Source organism: Nicotiana attenuata, chromosome 11 (genome assembly GCF_001879085.1).
Source record: "Nicotiana attenuata strain UT chromosome 11, NIATTr2, whole genome shotgun sequence".
NCBI classification, from domain to species: domain Eukaryota; kingdom Viridiplantae; phylum Streptophyta; class Magnoliopsida; order Solanales; family Solanaceae; genus Nicotiana; species Nicotiana attenuata.
In genome coordinates, this window is record NC_031999.1 from 19,350,432 (window position 1) to 19,375,310 (window position 24,879).

General features: G+C 38.2%; 1 protein-coding gene across 1 annotated transcript; it reads left to right on the top strand.

Annotated features, from left to right (window-relative positions):
• LOC109234214 (aldehyde oxidase GLOX1-like) lies at positions 22,101 to 24,383 on the top strand. The gene is made up of 3 exons (XM_019400098.1): positions 22,101 to 22,694; positions 22,830 to 22,990; positions 23,104 to 24,383. Exons 1-3 carry the CDS (start codon positions 22,152 to 22,154, stop codon positions 24,263 to 24,265), a joined length of 1,866 nt encoding a protein of 621 aa, XP_019255643.1. The 5' UTR covers positions 22,101 to 22,151; the 3' UTR covers positions 24,266 to 24,383.

Here is a 24,879-nt window from a genome sequence, read left to right on the forward strand (position 1 = left end):
GCATGCGGTGGTATAAGACTTTGGGGTTGATACGTATGCGGTGAGATAAGACGGGCATGATACGTGTGGCTAGTAGAAGAACTACTAGAACTCATGCGCTGTGATAAGGTGGGCTAAAATGCGGTATGCTATTTCAGAAAAATGATTTTTAAAACTAAATGTAAAGGCTTCGCGGTACCTCAGTAGTGACCCTTATTGATCTTTTCTCGATTTGTTGTACTTGTCTTTGGTTGTTTTGTTCCTTAACATGTCAATCCTTGTGTCTTTCCGTGATGTATTATTTGCCTTGATTCTAAGTAGCTAACTTTTGGTATACTCCTTACTTGTTTCTTTTCTATTGTCATCATTATTATATTGTTGAATCTTTCGTCCTGTTTTCTTATTATTTCAAGTAGGGCCTTCACCTAACCTCGTCACTACCCCACCGAGTATAGGCTCGACACTTACTGGGTACTACTATGGTGTACTCATGCTACATTTCTGCACATCTTTTGTGTAGATCTAGGTACTTCCTATTAGTCCCGGCACTAGTGAGCTGCGTTCGCATTTGAAGACTTCAAGGTACACCTGCCCACGCCCGCCGACCTCGGAGTCCCCTTCTATCCATTCCTATTTTTTACTTCTTTACTAGATGTAGTATTATCAGAATCAGCACTGAAACAATCACTATTATCCTTAGTCCCACGGTGGGCGCCAAACTGTTTACCCTAAAATTTGAGTAACAATTAAACTTGTATTGTGGTTTTAAGGATACGTGATTTAATCCAATGCCAATTGGTAAATAATGAATTAAGTAAATGAATTAGACGATAAAAAAATTCAAACCAGTATTGTGGCAATGTATCAATCGGTTTGGAACAGCCTCAAGATCAAGCAGCAACAACAATAAAAAACAAATAGAGAATAATGAGTAAACATAGAGCAGCGTGTGTATTATTTATTTGTGAATGTATATGATTACAAATGAATGGGGTCCCTCTTTATATAGTAGAGGAATCCTGAATAAGGTACAACTCTAATAACGGAAATAAATCTTGTGATTGGTGCTGATAGCCGCTTGGTATGATCTACTTCGAGATTTCTGCCGAGATCTTCGGTTGGTTGCTAATATCTCGTCATTCCATTATTATGCCTTACTCGAGGCGGGTCATACTCGGCCTTGGTTTTCAATGAGCACTTCGATCCCCAAGTTCTATACTCTGCCACCGGGCTCGAACCAGGTCCGTTTTGAGCTTATTCTTGAAGCAACTCCTCGAGCCTACAAAATCGGACATACCCGATTTCGACTGTATACACTTAAATTAGTACGATGTTCCAAAAATCCTAGCAACTTCAATCTATTAGAGAGATGACAAAATCGAACTATAATTAGGAAGAGGTTCATGGGTTCTACTCATTTAATCATTTTATCAAACACTATATGTGCAATTTTAAGTACAAGTTTCTTCTACAAGATTTTCTTCACCCCACAATCAATTCAATACCAAGAGGCTACCCATATTAACTCAATGACCTCCCACCATCCTCATAGGTACATGCATGCATAAATAACACTCTCATACCCAAGAATCACACTCCCCATTACCCATCTTCTATCCCAAATTCAAAATGGAAAGCTAGGGCTAGAACCTTACCTTTTTAGAACATAACTTGCAAGTTTTCCTTGTGAATCTCAAGGCTTGAGCAAGGATTTATGATCAAAGCAATTGGGGCTTCCTCCTCTCTCTAAATCACTACCCTCTCTCTAAAATAGCAGCTGGAACCTTCAAAAATAACCCCCAAGGTAGTTTTATAAAAATGGGATCGGGTAAAAAAATTCCAAACTTAAGCTTACAAAGTCGGGTCTTCGGTTGCAGACCGAACAACAAAACGATTATGCAACCTGCAAAGGGGACCGCAAAAAAAGGTCCCAAAAATTGGGGAGGCATGGACAGGTCTGCTACCGTTATACAACCCTCAGAACGGTTATGCGGTCGCATAACGCGTAATAAAATCTCCCCTGGAAAATCTTCATGTTAGTTTTGCGATGGATTGTGCAGCGCGCAAAATGATTATGCGGCTTCATACTTTACCGCAAAATAATCTTCAAAAATTCTCTCAAGTCCTGTTGCACTCTGCAGCCGATCTATGGTCCACGAAGCAGTTCTATGGTAGCATATTGGACCAAGAAATCACGGGTTCTAGGTGAAATATTACGGGACCTTACAATCACTTGCCCTTATAATCACGTGCCCTTATTAAGTTTTCATATAACAATATCTAGCATTCTAGCATCAGAATGGCCCCATTTGAGGTGTTGTACGGACAGAGGTATAGATCTCCGATCGGATGGTTTGAAGTTTGTGAAGTAGGGTTATTTGGGCCAAACATAGTTCATCAAGCCATGGAGAATAGATAGAGTAGCGAATGAAAATAGCTTAGAGTCACTGGAAGTCTTATTCAGATGTTTGACGTACAGATTTAGCATTTGATGTATTAGTGTTCCTAAAGGTTTTGCCTATGAAAGGCATCATGAAATTCGGGAAGAAGGGGAAACTCAGTTTGAGGTATATCGGATCATAGCGAATCTCGCAGAAAATTGGACAAATGGCCTACGAACTAAAGTTACTACCAGAGTTAGTATCAGTTCATCTGGTGTTTCACGTATCTATGTTGCGTAAGTGTGTAGGAGATCATTTTCTTATTGTTCATACTGAAGACATATAAATTACAAAAACTTGTCCAACGAAAAAGTTCCAATGGCTATTCTTTATAGACAAGTTAAAAAGATAAGAACCAAAGAGATAACCTCTATTAAGGTGTTATGGAGGAATCATAACAGTGTAGAAGCTACATTGAAATCTAAGGAAGCTATGAGATCGAAGCATCCACACTTGTTCCACGAGCAGGAAGAAGTTTCCTAGTTTCATTTCAATGTTCTGGGCTTCAAGTGTCCATTCTATGTGTCATGTTAGTCATGTTTTATGTATTCAGGACAAGTTGATGTTTCATTCTAAACGACTTCGATTTGTGCCTAAGATTTTCGAAAAGAGAAAAAAGAGGTAAGTTATGATAGCTGGGTGTTATTTTATGGCAAGGAGGAGCCTTATGTGTTTATTTTAATTTTGATATGTTTCAACAATTGTTATGCCCTGAGAGACTCGTATATCTGTTGCTTGTTAGCTGATAAGATTAAGGATAGTCCTATTTGTAGAGGAAACACTACCAAAACTTCAAGAAAATTCCAAACTTTGACTTTTCTTGAGTTACAACTCGCATTCGAGGACAAATTTTCCCAAGGGGTAGATGATGTAATACCATGTATCTTCGGACAACTCTCATTCGATGATGAATTTTCCTAAGGGATAAATGAAATAATACCCTGTATCTTCGGACAAGGAATTGAACCATCCGACATTAATAAATTTACTCAAACCTGCAAAAATAAGGCTATGTTCATGTATATACATATCAAGAGCTTACTATATAAACAGATTCAGTCCCATAATGATTCAAGACTTTAACACGCGACAAAATGATTGGAAATAATGTTGATCGTGCCCAGGGAGGATATAGACTAGTACTAAATTATATGGTTATAATAATAAGTGTAGGAGGTTTTTTAAAAGTTAATTAAGGTATATGGAGAGACCTAGCACAAATTCAAGTGAGAAGTAACACAACGGACCCGTATCTCAAAGGAGCTCGCACAAGCTAAAACTTCTAACAAGCATAGCTACCTGTGCATTATGAGTTAAGTGGTGAAATACCTATCAAATTGAAAGGTTTCGAGTGTATTTTGCACTGCAACAAACCGTTTGTTAATTCTATATTGGTACAGATTATTATACACATTTTACTATGAACCAACCTGATTCCCAATGAATACGGGACACCTGACACCTCCTAGGTTAAGTCGGCCAATCTTTATATTTTATAAGGTGAAACTTCAGGAATTCATTCTTAGTCACTTGATAAACATACTAGGGCATAATATCTCCATTTTATCCTCTTCTCTCACCCTCCAAGATCGAGGTGAGTGTTTCAACTACTCATCTAGCTTAAATCATAACCAAGGACACGAATTACCTCTATCCATCTTTGGATTTTAGAAGCAAGGTCTTCCTCTTACTAAATTCAAGTGAAGAACTTCTAGGATTATACCAACAAGGTAAGAAATCTTCTTCTAAGCTATGACATGGATTCATAAGAGTATTTCTAGTATGCTTTATGGTGAGGACTCACGAAAAAGTGATCGGAAGTCGTGAGTCCAAGTTTTGCAATTTGTTTGAGATGTTTAGGGGTTTTTTTCTATGTTGATGCTATAAGGGAGGTATTGATTGGCCTCATAAAATGTTTAGTGTGTTGTTGTAAGCTATGATAGAGGAAGGGTGTGGTGAAACATCATTGTGAAAGAACCTTGGAACTTTATGCTCGTTAAGTGTTTGACAGATTGCCAAAATGGTTGGAACACATGTTTGGTTGTTAACATGAGTTCCTATTATTTATAGATTGAAGCTGAAAAAAAGTATTTTGATCGTCGTAATACGCTAAAGATTGGGATTGGGGTATGTAAGTCTAAATCCTCTTCTCCTGGCTAAGGCATGACCTCTCAGTTACTCGTTCCCTCTTACATGAATGCTTGAGGTCTTAGGGGATAAAAGTACTTGAGTCACCATGTCATTTCCTATTTGTGTACACACACTCTCATATCTTATCATTCCTACGGTGTCGATCCATATTTTGTGATCCTATATGATCCATAGTCCTTCATTTGAGATATCCATGTCATATGTGCTAATTGAATCACTTGCCCAAATTGTATCGATTATATTGAATCATGTGCAATGCTTTCCGTTGGATAATGAAATGGTATCCCAAGAATATCAGTTATACTCTCATGTGCTACTTTATACAACTGATCTCGTGCATAGCATGAGGCATTGTGGCTTAATCAGTTCACGTGATCTCGTGCACGAGGCCCTAGCGGCTTAATCACTTGCTTATCTGATATATGCCCTTGTGGCTCACTTGATCATGTGTAATATTAATCTCAAAGACTTAAGAAAATGTGTAATTTACAATGATCCAATTTCTCTATACTAACATGATCCCAAGTGCTTCATTGAACAATCGAAAATATGTATATGTCATAAGAACGGAAAGACTTGCCATGTGTTTCCATATGCTATTCCCAGACCCCCCAGTATACTCATTTGATTATGCTTCATTTTTCTACTTTATGAGCTTCATAAATTCATTTGTTATTTTGTATGCCTTACATACGAGTACAATTCCATTTGTACTAACGTCCCTTTTGCAGGGGGCGCTACATTCACTGCAGGTTCAGACGCATAGGTTGGCAACCTCCCCGTTAGGCAATTGCTACACATCAACTACAATTGGCGAGCCCCACTTACTACCTGGTCGAGTCTAGAAATCTGTTATGTATATCGATGTGTTGGGTAAGTCGGGGCCCTATTTTGATATTTCTATAGTTGTAGAATATCCTATAGGCTTCAAAGACATATATCGACACTTTCAGATATTTATAGGTAGTACGACTCCCTTTTTAGGTAAGTTATGTTTCATTTTTTTGTATCTAGACCCTCAATTATGTTATATACAGAAGTTCTTTATAGAAGCATGTTGTTAGCCACACTTTACAGACGTTCTGGTTTATATGATTGTTATAAAAGACATGACATCTTTGTTTGCTCGGTCATATTAAGGCATTGGATGCCAGTCCACCTCACCTAGATTTGGGGCGTGACACATTTATACCATTTATAACAATAGCTGCGAGTCTAGTATTCAGATGGCTCCGTATGGGGCGCTATATAGTGGACCATGTCGTTCTCCTATTGGTTGGTTTGAGCTTGGTAAGGCTAGGTTGCTGGGTATTGATTTGGTTCTTGATGCTTTGGAGAAGATGAAGTTTATTCAGGAGCGACTTCTCACAGCTCAGTCCAGGCAGAAGAGTTATGCTGGTAGGAACATTCATAATGTGGCTTTCATGGAAAATGGCAGGGTTCTTTTTAGAGTTTTGCCTATGAATGGAATGATGAGGTTTGGGAAGAAAGGCGAGTTAACCCATAGGTATTTTGGCCCATTTAAGATTTTAGAGAGAGTTCGTAAGAGGGCATACAAGCTTGCTTTGTCACCCAACTTGTTCAGAGTTTATCCGGTATTTCATGTTTCCATTATTCGATAGTATTATAAATACAGTTAACATGTGTTGGATTTCATTTTGGTGCATTTGGATGAGAATATAACTTATGAGGAAGAGCCAATTGCCATTCTGGATAGGCCAGTTAAGAAGTTGAGATCGAAGGAGATCACCCCAGTGAAGGTCCAGTGGAGAGGTCAACATGTTGAGGAAGTGATTTTGGGGACGAGCATGACTTGCAAAGCAGATATCATCATCTTTTTGTCATTTCAGGTATGATTCTATTCCCATTTGAGGACCAACGTCTATTTAAGAGGGATTGAGTATTAGAACCCTATAACCCTATTTGATGGTTGTTGTAGTATATTTTGATATTTTTTGACTTGCGGGGATGGATGGTTTGTTTCCGAGAAATATTAGGACACTTAGTTTCACTTTGGAAAGCTTAAGTTGTAAGAGTTGACTCATAGGTTTGATCAATAGTTGACTTTGGTGTTATCGGACTCTAATTGTGGTTCCGGGACTGTGGGTATGTCCACTTTGTTGAATGGAACTTGTATACAAAGTTTGATTTCAAAGGGAGTTGTTGCCGACCCTTCACCACAAAAACACACCCAATTTCCGATCATACAAGAGAAGCAACTAGAGTAATCCAAAATATTTAAGTACGCTTCGAACGTGTTCGACGAAGTTGGAAGTTTGAAAGTTAAGGAATGGTATTAACCTTCTATTCTTGGTTATGATGTTTTTTGTGGTGTTTTGAGACTTTGGATAGATTTGTGTAGGGTATAAAGACTTATTGATATGATTGGACGAGGGCCCGGGCGGCTCGAGTGAGATTTTGGGTTGTTGCAGACCATTTTGGGAGGTTTAGGATTTTCTTGTGTCTGGTGCATTGCACCTGCAATGAGTTGTGTGCAGGTGCTATGGGCGCACCTCCGGAGTATTTTTTGCATTTGCGAGGTTTGGTTAGATAGGTAGTAGTCGCATCTACAACTCAAGGGACCGCAGATGCGGTGGCACACTTGCGAATAGTGGGCTGCACCTGCGAAGTCCTATCTGAGATGGAAGAACACAGATGCAGAGGTCCTAGTGAATCTGCGATGTCGCGACTGCGTGGTGGTGATTGCACCTACGAGTCTCCAGGTGCGGTAGGTGTGTCGGAGATGCAAAGTGAGGCTGGTGACGGGGTGATCATGCGAAACTTGGGGGAATAGATGCAGGGCGCGTATCTGCAGCCAAGTGACCGCAAATGCGAGAATGCCCAACAAACCATATATGTCGAGTTTTGACCTATTTTAAAAGGCGATTCATGAGGAGATTTTCACTACAATTTTGAGGGTAAGTAATTTCTACTTGGATTTGATTATATATCTTGATCTACATGGATTTCTACACTAAAACATGGAATTTGAAGTGAAATTTGGGGGTTTTTGTCTACAACATAAGAGAGAATATTTTGAGATTTTGAGTACCGATTTGGACTCGGATTTAGAATCTAACCATATATTTGGACTCGTATTGTTATGGTGTGTCGAGATCTACCCCAATACTCGGGTTTTGACCATGTCGTTCCAGGTTGACTTTTGTTGACCTTTTGGGAATTGATTAAGGATTTAATCTTTTTGATATGAAATCCATTCCAAAGGCTTGTATTGACTCATTGAAGTAATATTTAACTAGATTCGATTTGTTTGGAGTGGATTTGAAAGGAAAAGTAGTTTCGGAAGGTTAAAGGTGTTCCGGAAGAGCTAAGTCTCTTGTCTATTCTTGTAAGAAGAGAATCCCCCCATAGGTGATGTATTTGCTACTTGTTAGGAGCCACGTATATGCGAGGTGACGAGTGTATATGCGTAGTTAGGTTATGACCACATGAATAGTGCTAGATTTATAAAATGCCTTATTTTGACAATATGCTTTTATTATCTATGTTTATTGATTATATGACTACATGATGGCTCTCTACTATGATTAGAACCATGCTAATGTTAGGATTTGTCAAATTGGGCATAAAGGGTACATTTTGTTATGTGGAGTTTTCTCATTCGCCGTAGCTATACACTTGTCTTATTTGATTCATGATTTAGTGGCTACATGACTCATTTTTTTACTCGTTTTCAATATCATAATTAGACTTATAACTGTAGAATTAGATTGTTGAATTATCACGACGAATTGAATTACATGACTATCCATATCCATCTTTTATCTATGTGAACTTTTGTCAGCATTTTTATTATCATGTCTCAATGCTTCATAATTGCATTATTTCATAAAATATATGTATGAATTGGAGAGTTGGATATTAAGGAAACTTGAGAACTTTGGCGCTTTGGGACATATGAGTAGATTGAGTTGTTGTGGCACGTATGTAGTTCGTGCGAATTGATTTTATTTTATTGGGTTGCACGACACAAAAGGTATTATGATTAATCGAGTTGGACGCTGCAACAATGCTTGGATATGGATCCGTTCCTCCAAAATTAGGTTATTAATCATGTTACATTGGGCCCTATAAGTGCAGGCACTCAGATTAGTGCTTGGTTTGGACACGTGGATTGTGTCAGGCACATAGATTATGCTGTAAGGATTGAGAGTTGATTCTGATCATGCATTTACATCTTAGACTCATGCAGTAGCTCTTATATGACGGTTGATTGATATACATCATGTCATATGTAAGAATTGAAGTATTTGACTTCGTATTTGATCTATTTATCTAACAAACATGCCTAAGTTCTATATCCACTACTTCTTATTCTTTTGAATTTATTTAGAGATGCCATACCTTATTCCATATCTTATTTATGCTCTCACTTGATATTTGGACTTTTTGTAGGTGTTAGTGTCAATCCCTCGCCACTACTTCTTCTAAACTATACTTGATACTTACTCAATACCGTTGTTTTGTACTCATACTACTCTTCTACATATTTTTTGAAGGGTCTGAGGCTAGTACTTGTGGTACCCATCCGGTAGAGTAGGAGTACATTTGGAGACTTTGAGGTAAGCTTCTTTACTTGATTTGAGATGCAACACATGGAGTCTCCCTTCCGTACTTATTTATCTCTATCTATTTGTTTCCCTCCTCATAGATGATGTTGTTCAGTTGAGACTATTTACTCTTGATAGATGCTCATGATGACGTGACACTGGGTTTTGGGCATTTTGTGAGACAGTTGTAGTCGTGTTTAAACTTATTATTTATGAAGACATATTTTATTTTATTACTTATATAATGACACTATTAATAACTTAATAACCTGCTTTTCTAACCGTTATTCTATGATGTCTTACCTATAAAGGGGGTTATGCTCTATCACGGCCGTCGGTGGATTTTGTGTTATGACATAGGCAGCCTATAACATGCGATGGTTCTTACCGGATGAGAAAAATCCACGACTTTCCGATGTAATGGGCAGTTATGTGTTTATATAGGTATCTTTCATTATTAGCAATATGTTGAAGGCTTGGACGAATGATCCATTTCAAATAGGATATTATTGTTGGTATCGAGTTTGGGAGCAGTTATTGTGGTCGAAAGATATTGCTCTGGTATATGAGTTATAGGTTATATCATGTGGTTACATCTTTCAAGTAAATTTATGACTCGATACAGGTTATTGGGATTGATACAATAAATATATACAAGAATTGCATCTTGAAGGAAGTTCCGAGTATTGAAGTTGGGTTTAAAGACTTATACACTACGGTTGAAGGAGGAATCTTCACATAGGATGTTAATGGATTTATTAGGATGGAGGTGAGCTTAGATCACCCATGAGAATGTGTATGATGACTTTATATAGCTACTTAACGGCTTTGTAATGACCCTTGGCACGTTTGAGGAAGAATGTATATTTAAGAGGGAAAGAATATAACGACCCAACTAGTCTATGATTTAAGACCTCAAATAGGTTCATAACGACTTTTATGTATGGTTGGTTTGTGTTCCGAGAGGTTCGGGAGTGATTCAGACTTGGTTGAAAACTTGAGGCTTTAAGTTAAGAACTGTTGACCAAAGTCAACATTATGGGTAAACAAGCACACATTCATGATTTGATGGTTCTAGTAATTTTGTATGATAATTTCAGATGTGTACTTGTGCTCGGTTCGGGTCTCGGGTGATTCGGGGTTGAATTGACACTTCTAGTCGAAAGTTGAAATTTTGAACTTAAGACAGTTTGAGATTTTTTGGTTGACATTTGATTCTTGGTCTTGATATAGTTCTTAGCATCGCAAGCCTTTGGACAAGTTTGTATAGGGTATACAAACTTGTTAGGATGCTTGGATGGGGTCCAGGTGAGCTCAGATGATTTTCGGAGTTGTTTCAGATCATTCTTAGCAACTTAGCAGCTTCGACAGCAGAGGTGTGAATTGCGATCGCCATGGTTAGGGTCACGATCGTGAAGTGTAAAGTGAAATTTGGATTCTGTGAATTGCAATAGCAGAGGGTCGTTCAGGATTGCATACAAAAATTTCTACAGATGGTTGTCTGAATTCGGATGCTTATATAATGAAATATATAAGGAATTTGGGGATGATCCAAAATAAAAGTTGAAGCTCTCTGAGTCTAGTTTTCCGGTAATTAAATTGTTCATCATTTAGGAATTTGAATGAGAAGTTATGGTCATTTTACTAAAGGGTTTAACTGAAGATTTTAAAGATGCTCAATATTGTAATAGGATTGCGAAAGTAGTGGATGCGATCGCGAAGAAGAAAGGGAGCAGCGCATGTATCGCGATCACGAATGTGACGTTCATGATCAAGAAGGTTTAATTGTTGTCAGGGGTAACTTATGTCTAGAATTTTGCTTTTTTGCTCATTATTATCATTTTTGAGTTTTGAAGAATGGAAGAAGGCAATTAAAGAGGCATTTCACCCAAATCTTGAGGGTAAGTATTTCTAACTTGGTTTTACTTATATATCATGTGTCCCCATGTATTATCACACATAAATCAAGGATTTAAATAGTAGAAAATGTGTTTTTAACTTGAAACTTAAGAGAGTGAGTTTTGAGATTTTGAACATCAATTTGTACTCATATTTGAAAACTAATCACATATTTGAACTTGTCAGGTTATGGGCCGACAACACCAAAATGATGATTTGGAAGACGATTTGATGTCGAAATTGGATAATTTTTGTATGGTTGGACTCATATCGGAATGGTTATTTGGACTTTGTGAGTTTTCAAATTCCCAGGTGCGAGCCCTGGGTAGAATTTTTGGTTTTCATTAAAGATCGAAATTTTATTATCCTGAATTGTTTCATATGGCTTTTATTTTTTATATTAAGTTATTTTGGATAAATTCGATCCGTCCGGAGTTTTTTTCACACGAGAAGGTCATTTTAGAGTATTGATTTAGCTTCTTTGAGGTAAGTATGTTGCCTAACTTTATGTGGGGGAACTACCCCTTAGGATTTGGGTTAATTGTATTATTTGAATTATGTGAAAGACGTGTACGCGAGGTGACGAATCCGCACTAGGTCTTATATGTGGAAACTGACTGGTTTAGACTCGTAGGCTTCTTTCATGTAATTATTTGAAGTTGTTAGCACATATCATATCTTTTACTTGTCGAGTACTCTTATATGCTTTATTTGAAGTTGTTACCTATTTATTTGTAATGTGACCTTCTTTATTGTAGAGCTATTCCTAATTGAAATTGTTTTTACAAGATATCCTTTCATTGTCAGGTTATTTTCATGTATTTACACGTAGTTGCTAGTTCATGCCATCTCTTTTATTGTTAGCTTATGTCATATACTAGAATTCGAAGTTTTCCATTTCATGGAAATACGTTCATTGTTGAGTTTACTCTTAAGCAATTAATTGAGTTGAAGTCTTTGAAAGTCATTAACCTATTTTAGTTGAAGTTGTTGTTTAATGGGACATTGTTCATTGTTGAGTTACTTTCCCCGTTCATTTTGTTTCTATTGAGATGTTCTACACATCGTGTTGAGCCACAGGCTATGTGTTGTGGTGATATTGGCATTGTTGTTGTTAAGAGGTTGTGGCATATGAGCACTTGTGGTACGAGTTGATATGTCGTGTTGTTGTGATGTTAGCACTTGTGAATTTGTTGTGTGGTTTGATTGTCGTTATGCGGAGCATAAGGGTGTCATCTCAGTGTTGATGATTGTGCGGGGTGATAATACGCATGGCTAATGATATTGTTAGGGAAGAGTGATACGAGTGGCTATCCGAGTGATACGGGTAGCTATCGGAGTGATAAGGGTAGTCATTATGTTAAATGTCTGGGCGGAGCGATAAGGGTGGCTATTACGATGTTATCAATGCGGAGAGATAATGGTGGTATGTCAAGGATGATATGTGATGGCCTGAGGGCATTATGTTGACGATATTCATGTGATGGTGTGATTTTCCTTGTGTATGTCACTTATACCAGTTCAAGAGTATAAAACTTGACATTCATTGATCATGCCTATGAATTCTTGTATTATCTGCTTCCATTGTGATGTTGAGCCTGTGATTATGCCGGGCGGTTGATAAGTGGATATTTTACCAACTTATATCGTCTTTAATCTAGATTTTTGCTATGCTTGATTGATAAAATCATGTGTTTAATGTCATTTACTTCTATTTTGTAGGTTTTATGTGATTTAGAAGTGATAGTGAAGAAACCAAGTGAAAACGAGTCAAAAAGGAGCTAAAATAAACAATGAAAATCTTCCTAGTGAATTACCCTTCGCGAACGTGAAGGAGTAATGCGAACACGAAGCAACAGGAAACCAAACCTTCATGAACGCGAAAGAGAGACCGCGAACACGAAGAAGGAATGTGCGGAAAAAGATTTCAAGTTTTTGCCCCGCAAACCATTTAATACACGACCTAGCTTATTGGAAAGAGATCTTTTGGCCGGTCTCTGAATATCTTTGGCTTATTTTGAGGGGAGAACATAAGTTTTGGAGTTAAGGTTCTTGCACACACACATGAGTCTTGAAGATTTGAAGCTTTTGGTTGAGAATTTCATACCCATTTTTTATGTTCATTTCTTTATTTCCTTGCTTTGTATTGAATATCTAAGTGTGTAGTATTTTTTTCAACACTTGAATCTTGTTTATGGGAATATTCATATTTGAAATGTGGATTAAATATCTTGTTGTGCTTATGTATTGAATGGTTTTTATTTATATTGAAGTGACTTATTGTTTCTTTAATTATTCTTGTTTTTTAATGTTTCCAAAGGGACTAGTCAACCCTAGGACTTGCCCATTAACTTCGAATTAATTTTAGAAAAGATAACTTGGGGTTGGAAAAGATTACTTAACAAGAACTTGAGGCGTTAACCTTCACGTTATAGATTTTACCTAGGAATATGATTGAACTATTTGTAGCCATATTTGGGTGTGCTTAATCTCTTAATTTTTTTAGGGATAATTCAATAAGGAAGTCTTGGTAGTCTTCAGAAGAAGCTAATAAAGAATTATTACCCTAGGCTAATTAACATAAACTCTCTCATGTCTGTAAAATCGTGAAATACATTGGATCGTTACTTGAGTGTAATTCCCCGTGTATTCATGCTTGTAGCCATTGATCATTTTACTTGCTTTCTAGTTAGTTTACATTTTTGCATTTAGATATAAATTTTTCTCAAAAACCGTTTTTAAGTGTTTGGCTTAGCATAACAAGTGATAATTCTCTTACACAGCTAATCGCCTATATATTATTCTCTGTGGGATTCGACCCGGACTCATAGTTGGGTATATTATGTTGCATGTGATCGTATCCATTTACTTTTTAGTAGTGGATTTGGATGTCATCTGCAATTTGTGATAGTGAGCCTGTGATCATGCCGGGCGGATTTTGGTATTGAGCATGTCACCATGTCGGGCGGATTGTTTATGAGCATGTGATCATGCTGGGAGGAATGAGATATTTGCACATGAGTTGTCCGTACGGTTGTATAATGTGGGCACAAGGTGCCTTGAGCATATGATTTGTGGTTGGAGTCATGACTTGTGTTTATGAGATGAGGTATACTCGAAGTAATTTTTTGTGAAACTTGTGCTAGAACGGTTTGTGTATTCGGTTGTCATTGTTTTCCTTTAATTGGTTTCACCGGCACTTAACGGTATTCGGATTACTTTACGGCTATATCATATGTTTATTCCTTGTTGTTATTTACTGCTTATTGCTTCCATTATTAGCTTGATACTTGTTTACTACGCAGGTTATTATGACTAGTAGGTGTCTTGACTTGTACCTCATTACTACTCCACCGAGGATAGTCTTTATACTTACTGGGTGCCGTGGTGTACTCATACTATAATTATGTACATTTTTGTGTAGATCCAGGTATTGAAGATAATGGACTCAGGCAGAGTTAGCTTCTTGATCGCGAGGATTCAAGGTAGAGCTGCTCTGTCGTCGGAGTCCCTTGGAGTCCTTTTCCTTTTGATTGTACTGTTAATTCGATATCCGAACAATATCGTATTTTTTAATTTGAAGATATTTCTATGTATTCAACTAGAGTTTGTGACTCTGTATTACCTAGTCTTGGGAGGTTGTTGTTATTATTGTCGCGTAGGATCGTTTCACCTTTATTTCGGTATTTATAAACTATATTTTAAAATATCATTGTTAAACTGGCTTAATTATTGTAAGTAATCGGCTTACCTAGTCTTAGTCACCATGATGCCTATGGCGAGATTTGGGTCGTGACAGATTTCTTCATCGGTTTGGGTGGCTGTCTTATTTCTCATAAACCAAGAAGCAGCCTTCCGTCTCCTTGTCTTTTGCTGAGTCGGAGTAAATATTTGTGCAACAGGACGTTACTGAGTTAACCTGGTTAGCTCGTCTTCTTGAAGATTTGTCTATACCTCATGTTCTTCCCATTCCCCTTCATTCTGATATCCAAACTTCTATATACATCGCCAAAAATCCCGTATTTCACGAGCAAACGAAACATATTGAGCATGATTGCCATTTTGTTAGGTAACAATTTTAGTCTGGTCTCATACGTCTTTCTTTTCTTCCTATCCGCTCTCATTTGGCAGACCTCTTCCTCATGATATTTTGGGAAAGTTTGGGGTTCATTCTTCCCCTCCAGCTTGAGGAGAGGTGTTGACAATGGTGCTAAACTCAGAGAAGACTCTGGTGGCTAGGGTTACGAGTTTAGCAGATGAAGCAAATGAGGCACACATTTGATTAACGGTTTGGCTCAAGAAGCAAAGAAGAGACACTTGTGATCAGGGGACTAATTCATTAAGTGACGTGTTATGCACTCAGTCGTTGGATCTGTGTCTAGAAACTTTTTATGTGTATGCGTGTTGTAAATACCTGTTATGTCGAGGAAGAAGCAAACCCGAAAACAAAGAAGATAAAGAACACCAAATTTAAATGTGGAAAACCCTTCAAATCGAAGGTAAAAACCACGGGATCGCAAAGATCCAAAAAGCTCCACTATAACAATAAGAGGGTTACAAAAGTTCTCCAAATTGGCTACAGAAAAAGTGTCAAACACGGAGCAACAATAGCAACAAGAGCAACAACTAATCAATTGAAGAAAGAGGAGAATCCACAAAAACGAAGTTGTTGTTCGAGGATCGAAATTAGATGATATGGGCCTCCAAATCCGATCTCCATCATTCAAATCAAATACCAAGATGTTACGAACACTCAGTCAAAACATCAGCCCGATCCTACGGTTAACGAATCGAAAAACGTGATTTGAAGTTGGCTGGTCAAAATAAGAATCTGCAACAAAACAAATACTTTTCTTCTCTCTTGATGAAAGCTCTCTCAAAAACCACTCTTATGTGCTTAAGTCTTTCTCAGACTTGTGTCAATGAGCATGGAATGATTCTCCACGGTTTTCCTATTTATAGATCATGAGTGGTGCTTTCTCTTAAAGCCAAAACCAATTCTAAATTAGAATAAATACCGAATCTAATTCCGAATAGGAATGGAGACCAAAAGAGAATAGGATTAGGACATTGGGCCTTTGGCTGGACAACATCGGCATGCGTCCAACAAACTCCCCCTCCAGCTAAGGGGCCAAATGTGTCTTCAAGTAGAGGAACTATTGACAGGCTTCATGTTTGCCAATTTTCTACAAAACGCATTCAAGCTTAACTACGAAGTCCTCAGGCTGCTCCATATAAATTCTCTCATTTAAATCACCATGAAGAGTAGTCTTGACATCCATCTGCTCAACTTCAAAATCTAGACTTGCGGCTAAGCCTAGAACCACACGAATATAAGACATCTCCACAACAGGGGAGAAAATTTCATCAAAGTCCACTCCCTTCTTCTCGCCAAAACCTTTAACAACTAACCTCGCCTTGTACCTAGGCGCAAAGGTATGGTTATCTTGCTTTATTCTGAATATCCTTTCGCCAATTTAACTAACTCATATATTCCATTCTCGTGGAGTGATTTCATCTCATCTTCCATGGCTTCTATCCACTGATCTTTGTAAGTATTTTGCATGGCTTCATCATAGCTCTCAAGTTCTCCCATGTCAGTCAAAAGTGCATACTCATCAGGAGGATAGCGCATGGATTTTTGCTTCTCCCTTGTAGATCTTCTAATAGAGGTTTCAAGAGCATTCGAAGTAGTTACCTGAGCAGGAATTGGTTGTTGATCAACCACAACTTCATCAACTAGAGCATCCATAACATCTACACAATGATGATCATTTTGATCTTGATCACTATCTTCATTATTGTCTTGGGTTCCTTCATGTGCAATAGGTGCCTTAGCAATAGAAATTGGATCAATATCAACTAAGCTCTCATTACTCTGAGAATCTGTCTTCTCAGCTTTGTCAATATCTTCAATAGTCTGGTCTTCAAAGAATATTGCATCACAACTTCTAATAAGTTTATTGTCAACTGGATCGTAAAAACGATACCCAAACTCATCTTGACCATAACTGATAAAGATGCACTTCTTAGTTCTGACATCCAATTTCGATCTCTCATCTTTTGGAACATCACACAAGCCTTACACCAAAAAACTCTCAGGTGATCATAAGAAACATCTTTAGCAAACCAAACTCTGTCTAGGACATCACTATCCATAGCAACAGCAGGATATAAATTGATAACATAGGCAATAGTCTTAAGTGTTTTTGCCCAAAATTTATTTGGAAGTTTAGTCTCTAAAAGCAGGCACCTAACTCTTTCAACTAGAGTTCTATTCATCTTCTCTGCCAAACTATTCAATTAAGGCGTCTTGGGCAGAGTTTTATGATGACAAATTCCTTGTTCCTTGCAATAGTTATCAAAGGGACCATAACATTCACCACCATTGTCAATGCGAATACATTTTAATTTCTTCCTCGTCTTTCTCTCAGCTAAGGCCCGAAATTCCTTAAACACGCCAAGTGCTCTTTAGATTTCAAAGGATACACCCAGAGCTTACGATAATGAACATCAATGAAGGTCACAAAGTAAAGTGCACCGCCTTTGGACTTTACTTTAAAAGGTCCACACAAATCAGAGTGTGCTAGCTCCAATAAATCGGGCTTTCTTGAGGGAGGATGGCTATGAAAGGAAACCCTTTTCTGTTTGCCAGCTAAACAATGGATGCAACTTTTCATCTTTTCTTGTTTCACTCTAGAAAGCAAACTTTTCTTAGCCAAACATGTAATCCCCCTTTCGCTCATATGACTCAATCTTCTATGCCATAATTCTGATAAAGTGTCAATTTCCACCAGATTTATGGAGTCATTAAGAATAGAGCCCTGTGTCACATATAAATGATCAGACTTGAGTCCTCGAGCCACTACTAACGAGCCCTTGGTGAGCTTCCACTAGACATTAAAGAGGGCATTATGGTAACCTTCATCATCTAATCTTCCTGCGGAGATCAAATTTAAAGGAAAGTTTGGATCATGCTTGACATCTTGAAGAACTAACATTGAACCATTATCAGTTTTCAAACAAATTGCGCCACCACCAAACACCTTAACTTCACTGGCATTACCCATCTTTAACACTCCAGAATCAACAGGAGTATAAGATGAGAAAAAATCTTTTCTTGGTGTGACATGTGAGGTAGCTCGAGAATCTACCATCCAGCTCGTCTCATTGGATACCAAATTGAAGAGCGTGCGATCGCATAATAGCAATGCGGGCCGCAGAGTGAGGCACAATGTTGGCTAATTTTGAGGAAAATTATGCGGCCAATTATGCGATCGCATAATCGATATGCGGGCCGCATAGTCATCGCATAACCTCCTTGGGTTTTTTGCGAAGGGCAGTTCTGCGGTGCATTATGTGACCGCATAACAGGTATGTGGACTGCATATTGGTCGCATACCCGGGCAGAATCTTCAAGTCTTGAGGGCCACTTTTGCGGTCCCTTTTGCGGGCCGCATATCAGTTATGTGGTCGCATATGCGACCGCAGATTGAGTCAGGGCTCCTATTTTCTAACTTTTAAAACCCGACCCCATTCCATTAAAAACAAACTCATTAGACCCTCTTGTGCTATTTTCTACTACATTTAGAGTGAGAGAAAGAGTTCTAGAGGGAGGATGTGATCCTCACCAAGTCACTACCCAAATCTTTGAACATTATCAAGTAAAGTTACTAAGCCTTCATCCTAAGGGGTAAAAACTTGTGCCCTAACCTTTGATTTCAAAATTCTTACTAAAATGAGTAATTAACAAGTGGGTTCATGGGTATAAGGATTAATTATCTTGCATGCATGTATGATAAAAGGGTATGGGGAGATTGTGAGCTAAAAATGTAACAAATGGGGTATAGAATGATAGAATCTCTCACAAAAAGTTCATAAAATCACAATGCACACTTAGTGCTTGATAATGTGCCCAAATGAGCTATAATCTTGATTATCCCTCTAATTTATGGTTAAACTTGTAATTCTCATAAAATAGATCGAAGTTGCTAGGAGTTCCGGAGTTATTGTAAGAATTTAAGGAAAGCTCTATTGAGGTATGTATGGCTAAAACCCCCTCTTCTTAGAAATCGAGCTCCTTCGGTGTCCATGCAAATGTTGTAAGTCCAAAATCTTATTGATGTATTGCTTGTTATTTTAAATTAATTGGTGTTGCAGAAATATATGTGAAAGGTGTGTCTCAATGTGTTCAATATGCTATTCTTGGTAATTTAAAGATGTGTGAAGAATGTGAACCATGTGCCAGACTGCCTAGTTTCAAGTCAAGTTTAAATTGAGATTGTTATGCCAAACTATGTGAAATCCTCTCTATGCTTACAACTTGAATTGCTCTTGTATGTGCCTATTATCTTAAATCGCAAGGTTAATGTTGAAAGTGGAATTGATGTGAAATATGGGGGAAAAGAGTTTGAGTTATGAAATGTGGCCTAGTGCAAAGTATGATGTGATAATTGTGGCCCCAAGTGCCGATGAACTGATATATGTGAAATAAAGATTGAAATGAGATGATTGATGAAAAAGGAAAAACGTCTTGGTAAGACGGCCTAGCCGATCGGGCTGTGATCGGATGCCATGCCGCACACATTGTGGTATTGTGCATATATTAAAACCGGAAAGTGGGAATGAAATTGTGACTGAGGTACATGTCTCAAATAGCCGATCGGGTCGTGATCGGACTCCGTGCAAGAAAGCGGTGGTATTTTGAATGATGATGCAACAGTATTAAATGTCCCAACCTAAAGCTATGGAAATTATGTGAAAGCTATGTGATCCCTTTTATTTGATGATGTGGTGATTGTTTAAAGCTTTTGTTGATATTTATGATTTCTTTATTCTTGTATGATAGTTCTATCTAATGAGATGGTGTTTAGTTATACATACTAGTACTATTCCATGGTACTAACGTTCCTTTTGCCAGGGGCGCTACATCTTAGAATGGATGTAGGTGGTTCCATAGTAGACAGTGTCGATCGTAGATAGCGGAACATCCTCCTCTCAGCAATCTTGGTGAGCCCCTTTTCTTTCAGAGGTTATGCAGTATATCTTTTGTTATAAATTATCACTTTTTGAGGTATAGCCCGGGCCTTGTTGCCGGTATAATCATAAATGTCTTTTGTATCCTTAGAGGCTCCGCAGAAGTTTGTGTGGGTTATGTACGGGGGTTAGATGGGTCACTGAACTGTGTTGTAATTCTAAACTCCTGTTCCTTTAAACTATAACTGTATGAAATTTTGGGGACTTAACTATGGTTTAAGGGTTGTAATGTGAAATGAACTAACAATGTTACATGTGCGATCTTTCCTACTATCTAATTAAATAAAAGCATGGTTTCTTGATCATAGTGAGTTGGGTAGAGAGTGTCCTAAAAGGCTTGCTCAGTCGGGTTCACTCGATTGAGCGCCGGTCGCGCCTCCCGAGGTTGGGGCGTGACAACGATAATGATCATCAATGAAGGTTACAAAGTAAAGTGCACCACCATTTGACTTTACTTTAAAAGGACCACACAAATCAGAGTGTACTAGCTCCAATAAATCGGGCTTTCTCGTGGGAGGATGGCTACGAAAGGAAACCCTTTTCTGTTTGCCAGCTAAACATTGGATACACCTTTTCAGGTTTGCTTGTTTCACTCCAGAAAGCAAACTTTTTTTAGCCAAACACGTAATCCCCCTCTCGCTCATATGACTCAATCTTCTATGCCACAATTCTGATAAAGTGTCACTTTCCACCAGATTTATGGAGTCATTAAGAATAGAGCCCTGTGTCACATATAGACCAGACTTGACTCCTCGAGCCACCACTAACGAGCCCTTGGTGAGCTTCCACTGACCACTAAAGAGGGCATTATGGTAACCTTCATCATCTAATCTTTCTGCGGAGATCAAATTTAAAGGAAAGTCTGGAGCATGCTTGACATCTTGAAAAACTAACGTTGAACCATTATTAGTTTTCAAACAAACTGTGCCAACACCAAACACCTTAACTTCATTGGCATTGCCCATCTTTAACACTCCAGAATCAACAGGAGTATAAGATGAGAAAAAAATCTTTTCTTGGTGTGACATGTGAGGTAGCTCCAGAATCTACTATCCAGCTCATCTCATGGAATACCAAATTGATGACATTTTCGTTCTACATGTTAGTAGAATGAAAATGATTTTCTCCTCCAATTAGTTTTCTTCTTCCCCAACTTTTAAGGTCACTGCAACCTTAAAGAAAGTGCAGCTTCGTGCATCATCCCTAGCCTTGGTACTTGTAAGTTCTAATAGTCCAACATATGAATTCAATCACCTAGTTCAGTATAAAGGAGTTCTTGAAACACCATAGAATCCAAAATAAAATTGGAAAAGAAAAGAATAAAAAAGAAAGAGAGAATTGAGTGGTAATAATAGAACTATTACGTACCTTACATTTTAGAGTTGTAAAGTTCGATTCTCATAAACTTTCGTTTATCTTTTTCTGCTAGCTTCAAAGAAAATCTATATATGTCCTCCACTGCCCGAGCCTCCAGCATGCTAGAAAAGATTTAGAAGAAATCAGCGTACAAAGTACAGTAAGTGAGAACTTTAGTTACAAGCACAGAAAATGTTGGCTTTTAATAAAAGTGCAAGGAGCTCAATTTTGTTCCTAAAAAAGTGAAAGCTTATATTAAAAAATAATTGGATTTTGGAATTGGCTAAGAGTGATCCTCACATTTGGTAGCTCCAGCGTTTAACTTGCTTTTGGGCTAATGGAACTGGCCACCGCTCACACGAGCCTCTTTCGGAATATTTCTGCGGTCGCCTTCTTCTACATATTTTGGAAATGTTAAAGTATAATAACAGCTCCTAGATTTTACAAAAATCACAGAACTACCATTGCAAAAAAAAAAATCTTTTTATTTATTTATAGTAATTCTCCTTTTATTTTTAGTAAATCTCCATTTTTTTTTTTTTTTTGGCTCTTTTCCTTAGCGAAAATTATGTGAGATGGTACGGTTAATAGTTTTGAGCAAATATGTGGTTTTCTTGATAAATGTATCTATTTCTCATGTTTTCTCCCGTTATAAATAGAGAGAATAAGAGGCAGCAATCAAGAAGCCATTGAAGAAATTTAGTAAAAGGTTTCTTCAATGGCTATCTACATCAAAGCATTTGTTCTTCTTCCTCTACTTTTTGTTTCATCCTACGCTAGGCACAAACCTATTGCCCTAGGCTTTGACAATGATGACGACTCTTCCATAGGCATATTTGATCCTTCCCAAAAAGAACTTAAGGAATTCTTGAAACACCTCGACGGCGAGAAGAAGAAGAAAAGCGAGAAACATGACCTTATATTTCCCGAATATCCTTTTCCCAAAGAGGAGCAAGAAAAGGAAGAAGCACCACTAGAGCCGGCCGTCGGAGGAAAAACTGGCAATGTGAAGCCGGATTTCGAGACGGCAAATCTAGGTGGTTGGATGGTGCATTCACCAAATGCTGGTGTTGCAGCCATGCATATACAATTGATGCCAAACAACAAGGCTGTTTGGTTCGATACCACAAATCTTGGACCATCAGCAATTCAACACAACCCTCCATTTTGCAAGCCTGTTCCAGAAAGGCCTGGTGAGACAGATTGCTTTGCTCATGGCGTTCAATATGACATTGAGAGTGGTCAAGTCAGGACATTGAAGGTTTGTTACCTGCTTATTTCCATGTCCCATTTTTATCTGCGAAATTTTATCCAACACACACATGCATGCATGCATGCGTAGGCATATACATATGCATGTGGATTCTTTCTTATCTTCAATTATATTGATGTTCAGATAATGAGTGATCCATGGTGCTCATCGGGAGGTTTGTCATCTAACGGCGATCTAATAAGCACGGGAGGTTTTAAAGAAGGAATCCGAAGTATCAGAATCATGAATCCATGTGATAACTGCGACTTCCAGGAAAATGCCAACGGCCTTGCTGCTATGAGATGGTACAATATCATTCCAATTTTATTTTTCAACTCTATGCACTATTGGTGTAAAAGAATATAAGATGCATCCTTTTCCAAAATTAGAACTCACAATTTGCAAAAATTCATAACAGGTACGCTACTCAACACATGCTTGAGAACGGTAGCTTCATTCTTGTTGGAGGTCGTGGTGCACACAACTACGAAATCATTCCACCAGGAAAATTGCAATTCCAGGTGCAACAATTCGGCTTAAATTTCCTTGCTGAGACCGAAGATGAGAAAGAGAACAATCTCTACCCATTCGTCAATCTTCTTCCTGATGGGACCGTATATATTTTTGCCAATGATAGATCAATAATCATCGACCCTTATAGTGGAAAAACTATCCGCGAACTTCCTAAACTTCCTGGAGGCTCGAGAAACTATCCGGCATCAGGAATGTCTGCACTTTTGCCAATCAATCTCAATACTCCTAAGCCTGAGGATGTTGAAGTTGAAGTCATTGTTTGTGGTGGAAATACTCATGATGCCTTCAAGTACTCGGAGAATCCGCCAAGACAATTCTTCCCTGCATTGAAAGATTGTGGAAGGATATTACCAAACAAAGCAGGAGCTCAATGGGATATTGAAGAAATGCCCTCAGCAAGAGTAATGGGAGACATGTTACTTCTTCCAACTGGAGATGTATTGATCATTAATGGAGCTAAAACAGGTACTTCTGCATGGGATGCTGCTGAGGAACCTAATCTTGTCCCACTTCTTTACAGCCCAACCAAGCCAAAAGGACAGAGGTTTAAGGAATTGGCCCCTACACTGATTCCAAGAATGTACCATTCTGTTTCTGCTGTTTTGCCAGATGGCAAGATTTTGGTGGCAGGCAGCAATACACATGCTTTGTATGATTATCAGGCTAAGTACCCAACTGAATTGAGAGTTGAGAAATTCTCACCTCCTTACTTGGCACCTGAGCTGGATCAGCACAGGCCACAAATTCTTGAGAATGGAGCCAACAAGGAGATGAGATATGGCCAGGACTTCAGTGTCAATATCAAGTTGGATGAAGTTGTGGATGAGACTGATATTAAGGTAACCATGTATGCACCACCTTTCACCACCCATGGCTATTCTCAGGGACAGAGATTGCTCATTTTGCAGCTTAAATCTGCAACAAACCAACAGGTCACTGTAGTCGCACCACCCTCTGGCAAGCTAGCTCCACCAGGCTACTACTTACTCTTTGTGGTTCACCGCGGCGTGCCTAGCCGTGGAATGTGGGTGCGTATTGACCAATAGAAAATTATGATCAGCATCTCCAAATAAAATTCTTGTATTATGTATACTGTTCATGTTATATATACAAAAACAAATAGATAGCAATATCAACTATCAAACCTTTGCTCTCTTGTTTTAACTTTTAAAGGTGGTCAAAAACATGTCATGGTATATTATACTAAGTATTACTATATTACTAACTACTAAATCCTTCAACTCTACGGTTTAAGACTCTAGTGGACTGCCCCTTCTCCTTCAATAATTTGGAAGGTCTATAGCATGTGAAGAAAAGAAAAGAGAGTAATAAAGGAAATCTTTCGGAAATGGATGGTGAGACTGACCACAAAAATTTTGTGGCTTGACTAATTTAGATCATTATAGATGGAAGTTATAGTCGTGCAAATTTGGAAGACAAATTGTACAATCGAGTGGTGCTTTGCTGGTTGAGGCAATGAAAGGGCGGGTGAATGGCAAAAGAATACTTTGGGACGTGTACGTTGCTCATTTTCTAATGGTCTTAGCTTGGAACAATCATAGTTAAGGAAAAAAGGAGCGAATGTAATAAGCCTGTGTTGATAATGGTAGGAGGTCATTATCATGTTTTCTAATGCCGCAAAGGAACTGAGTCGCCTTTA

Coding starts and splice junctions, on each gene's coding strand:
- LOC109234214 (XM_019400098.1), top strand. CDS start 22,152: ATGGCTATCTACATCAAAGCATTTGTTCTTCTTCCTCTACTTTTTGTT. Junction 22,695..22,829: donor GTCAAGTCAGGACATTGAAG/GTTTGTTACCTG, acceptor ATTGATGTTCAG/ATAATGAGTGATCCATGGTG. Junction 22,991..23,103: donor GGCCTTGCTGCTATGAGATG/GTACAATATCAT, acceptor AATTCATAACAG/GTACGCTACTCAACACATGC.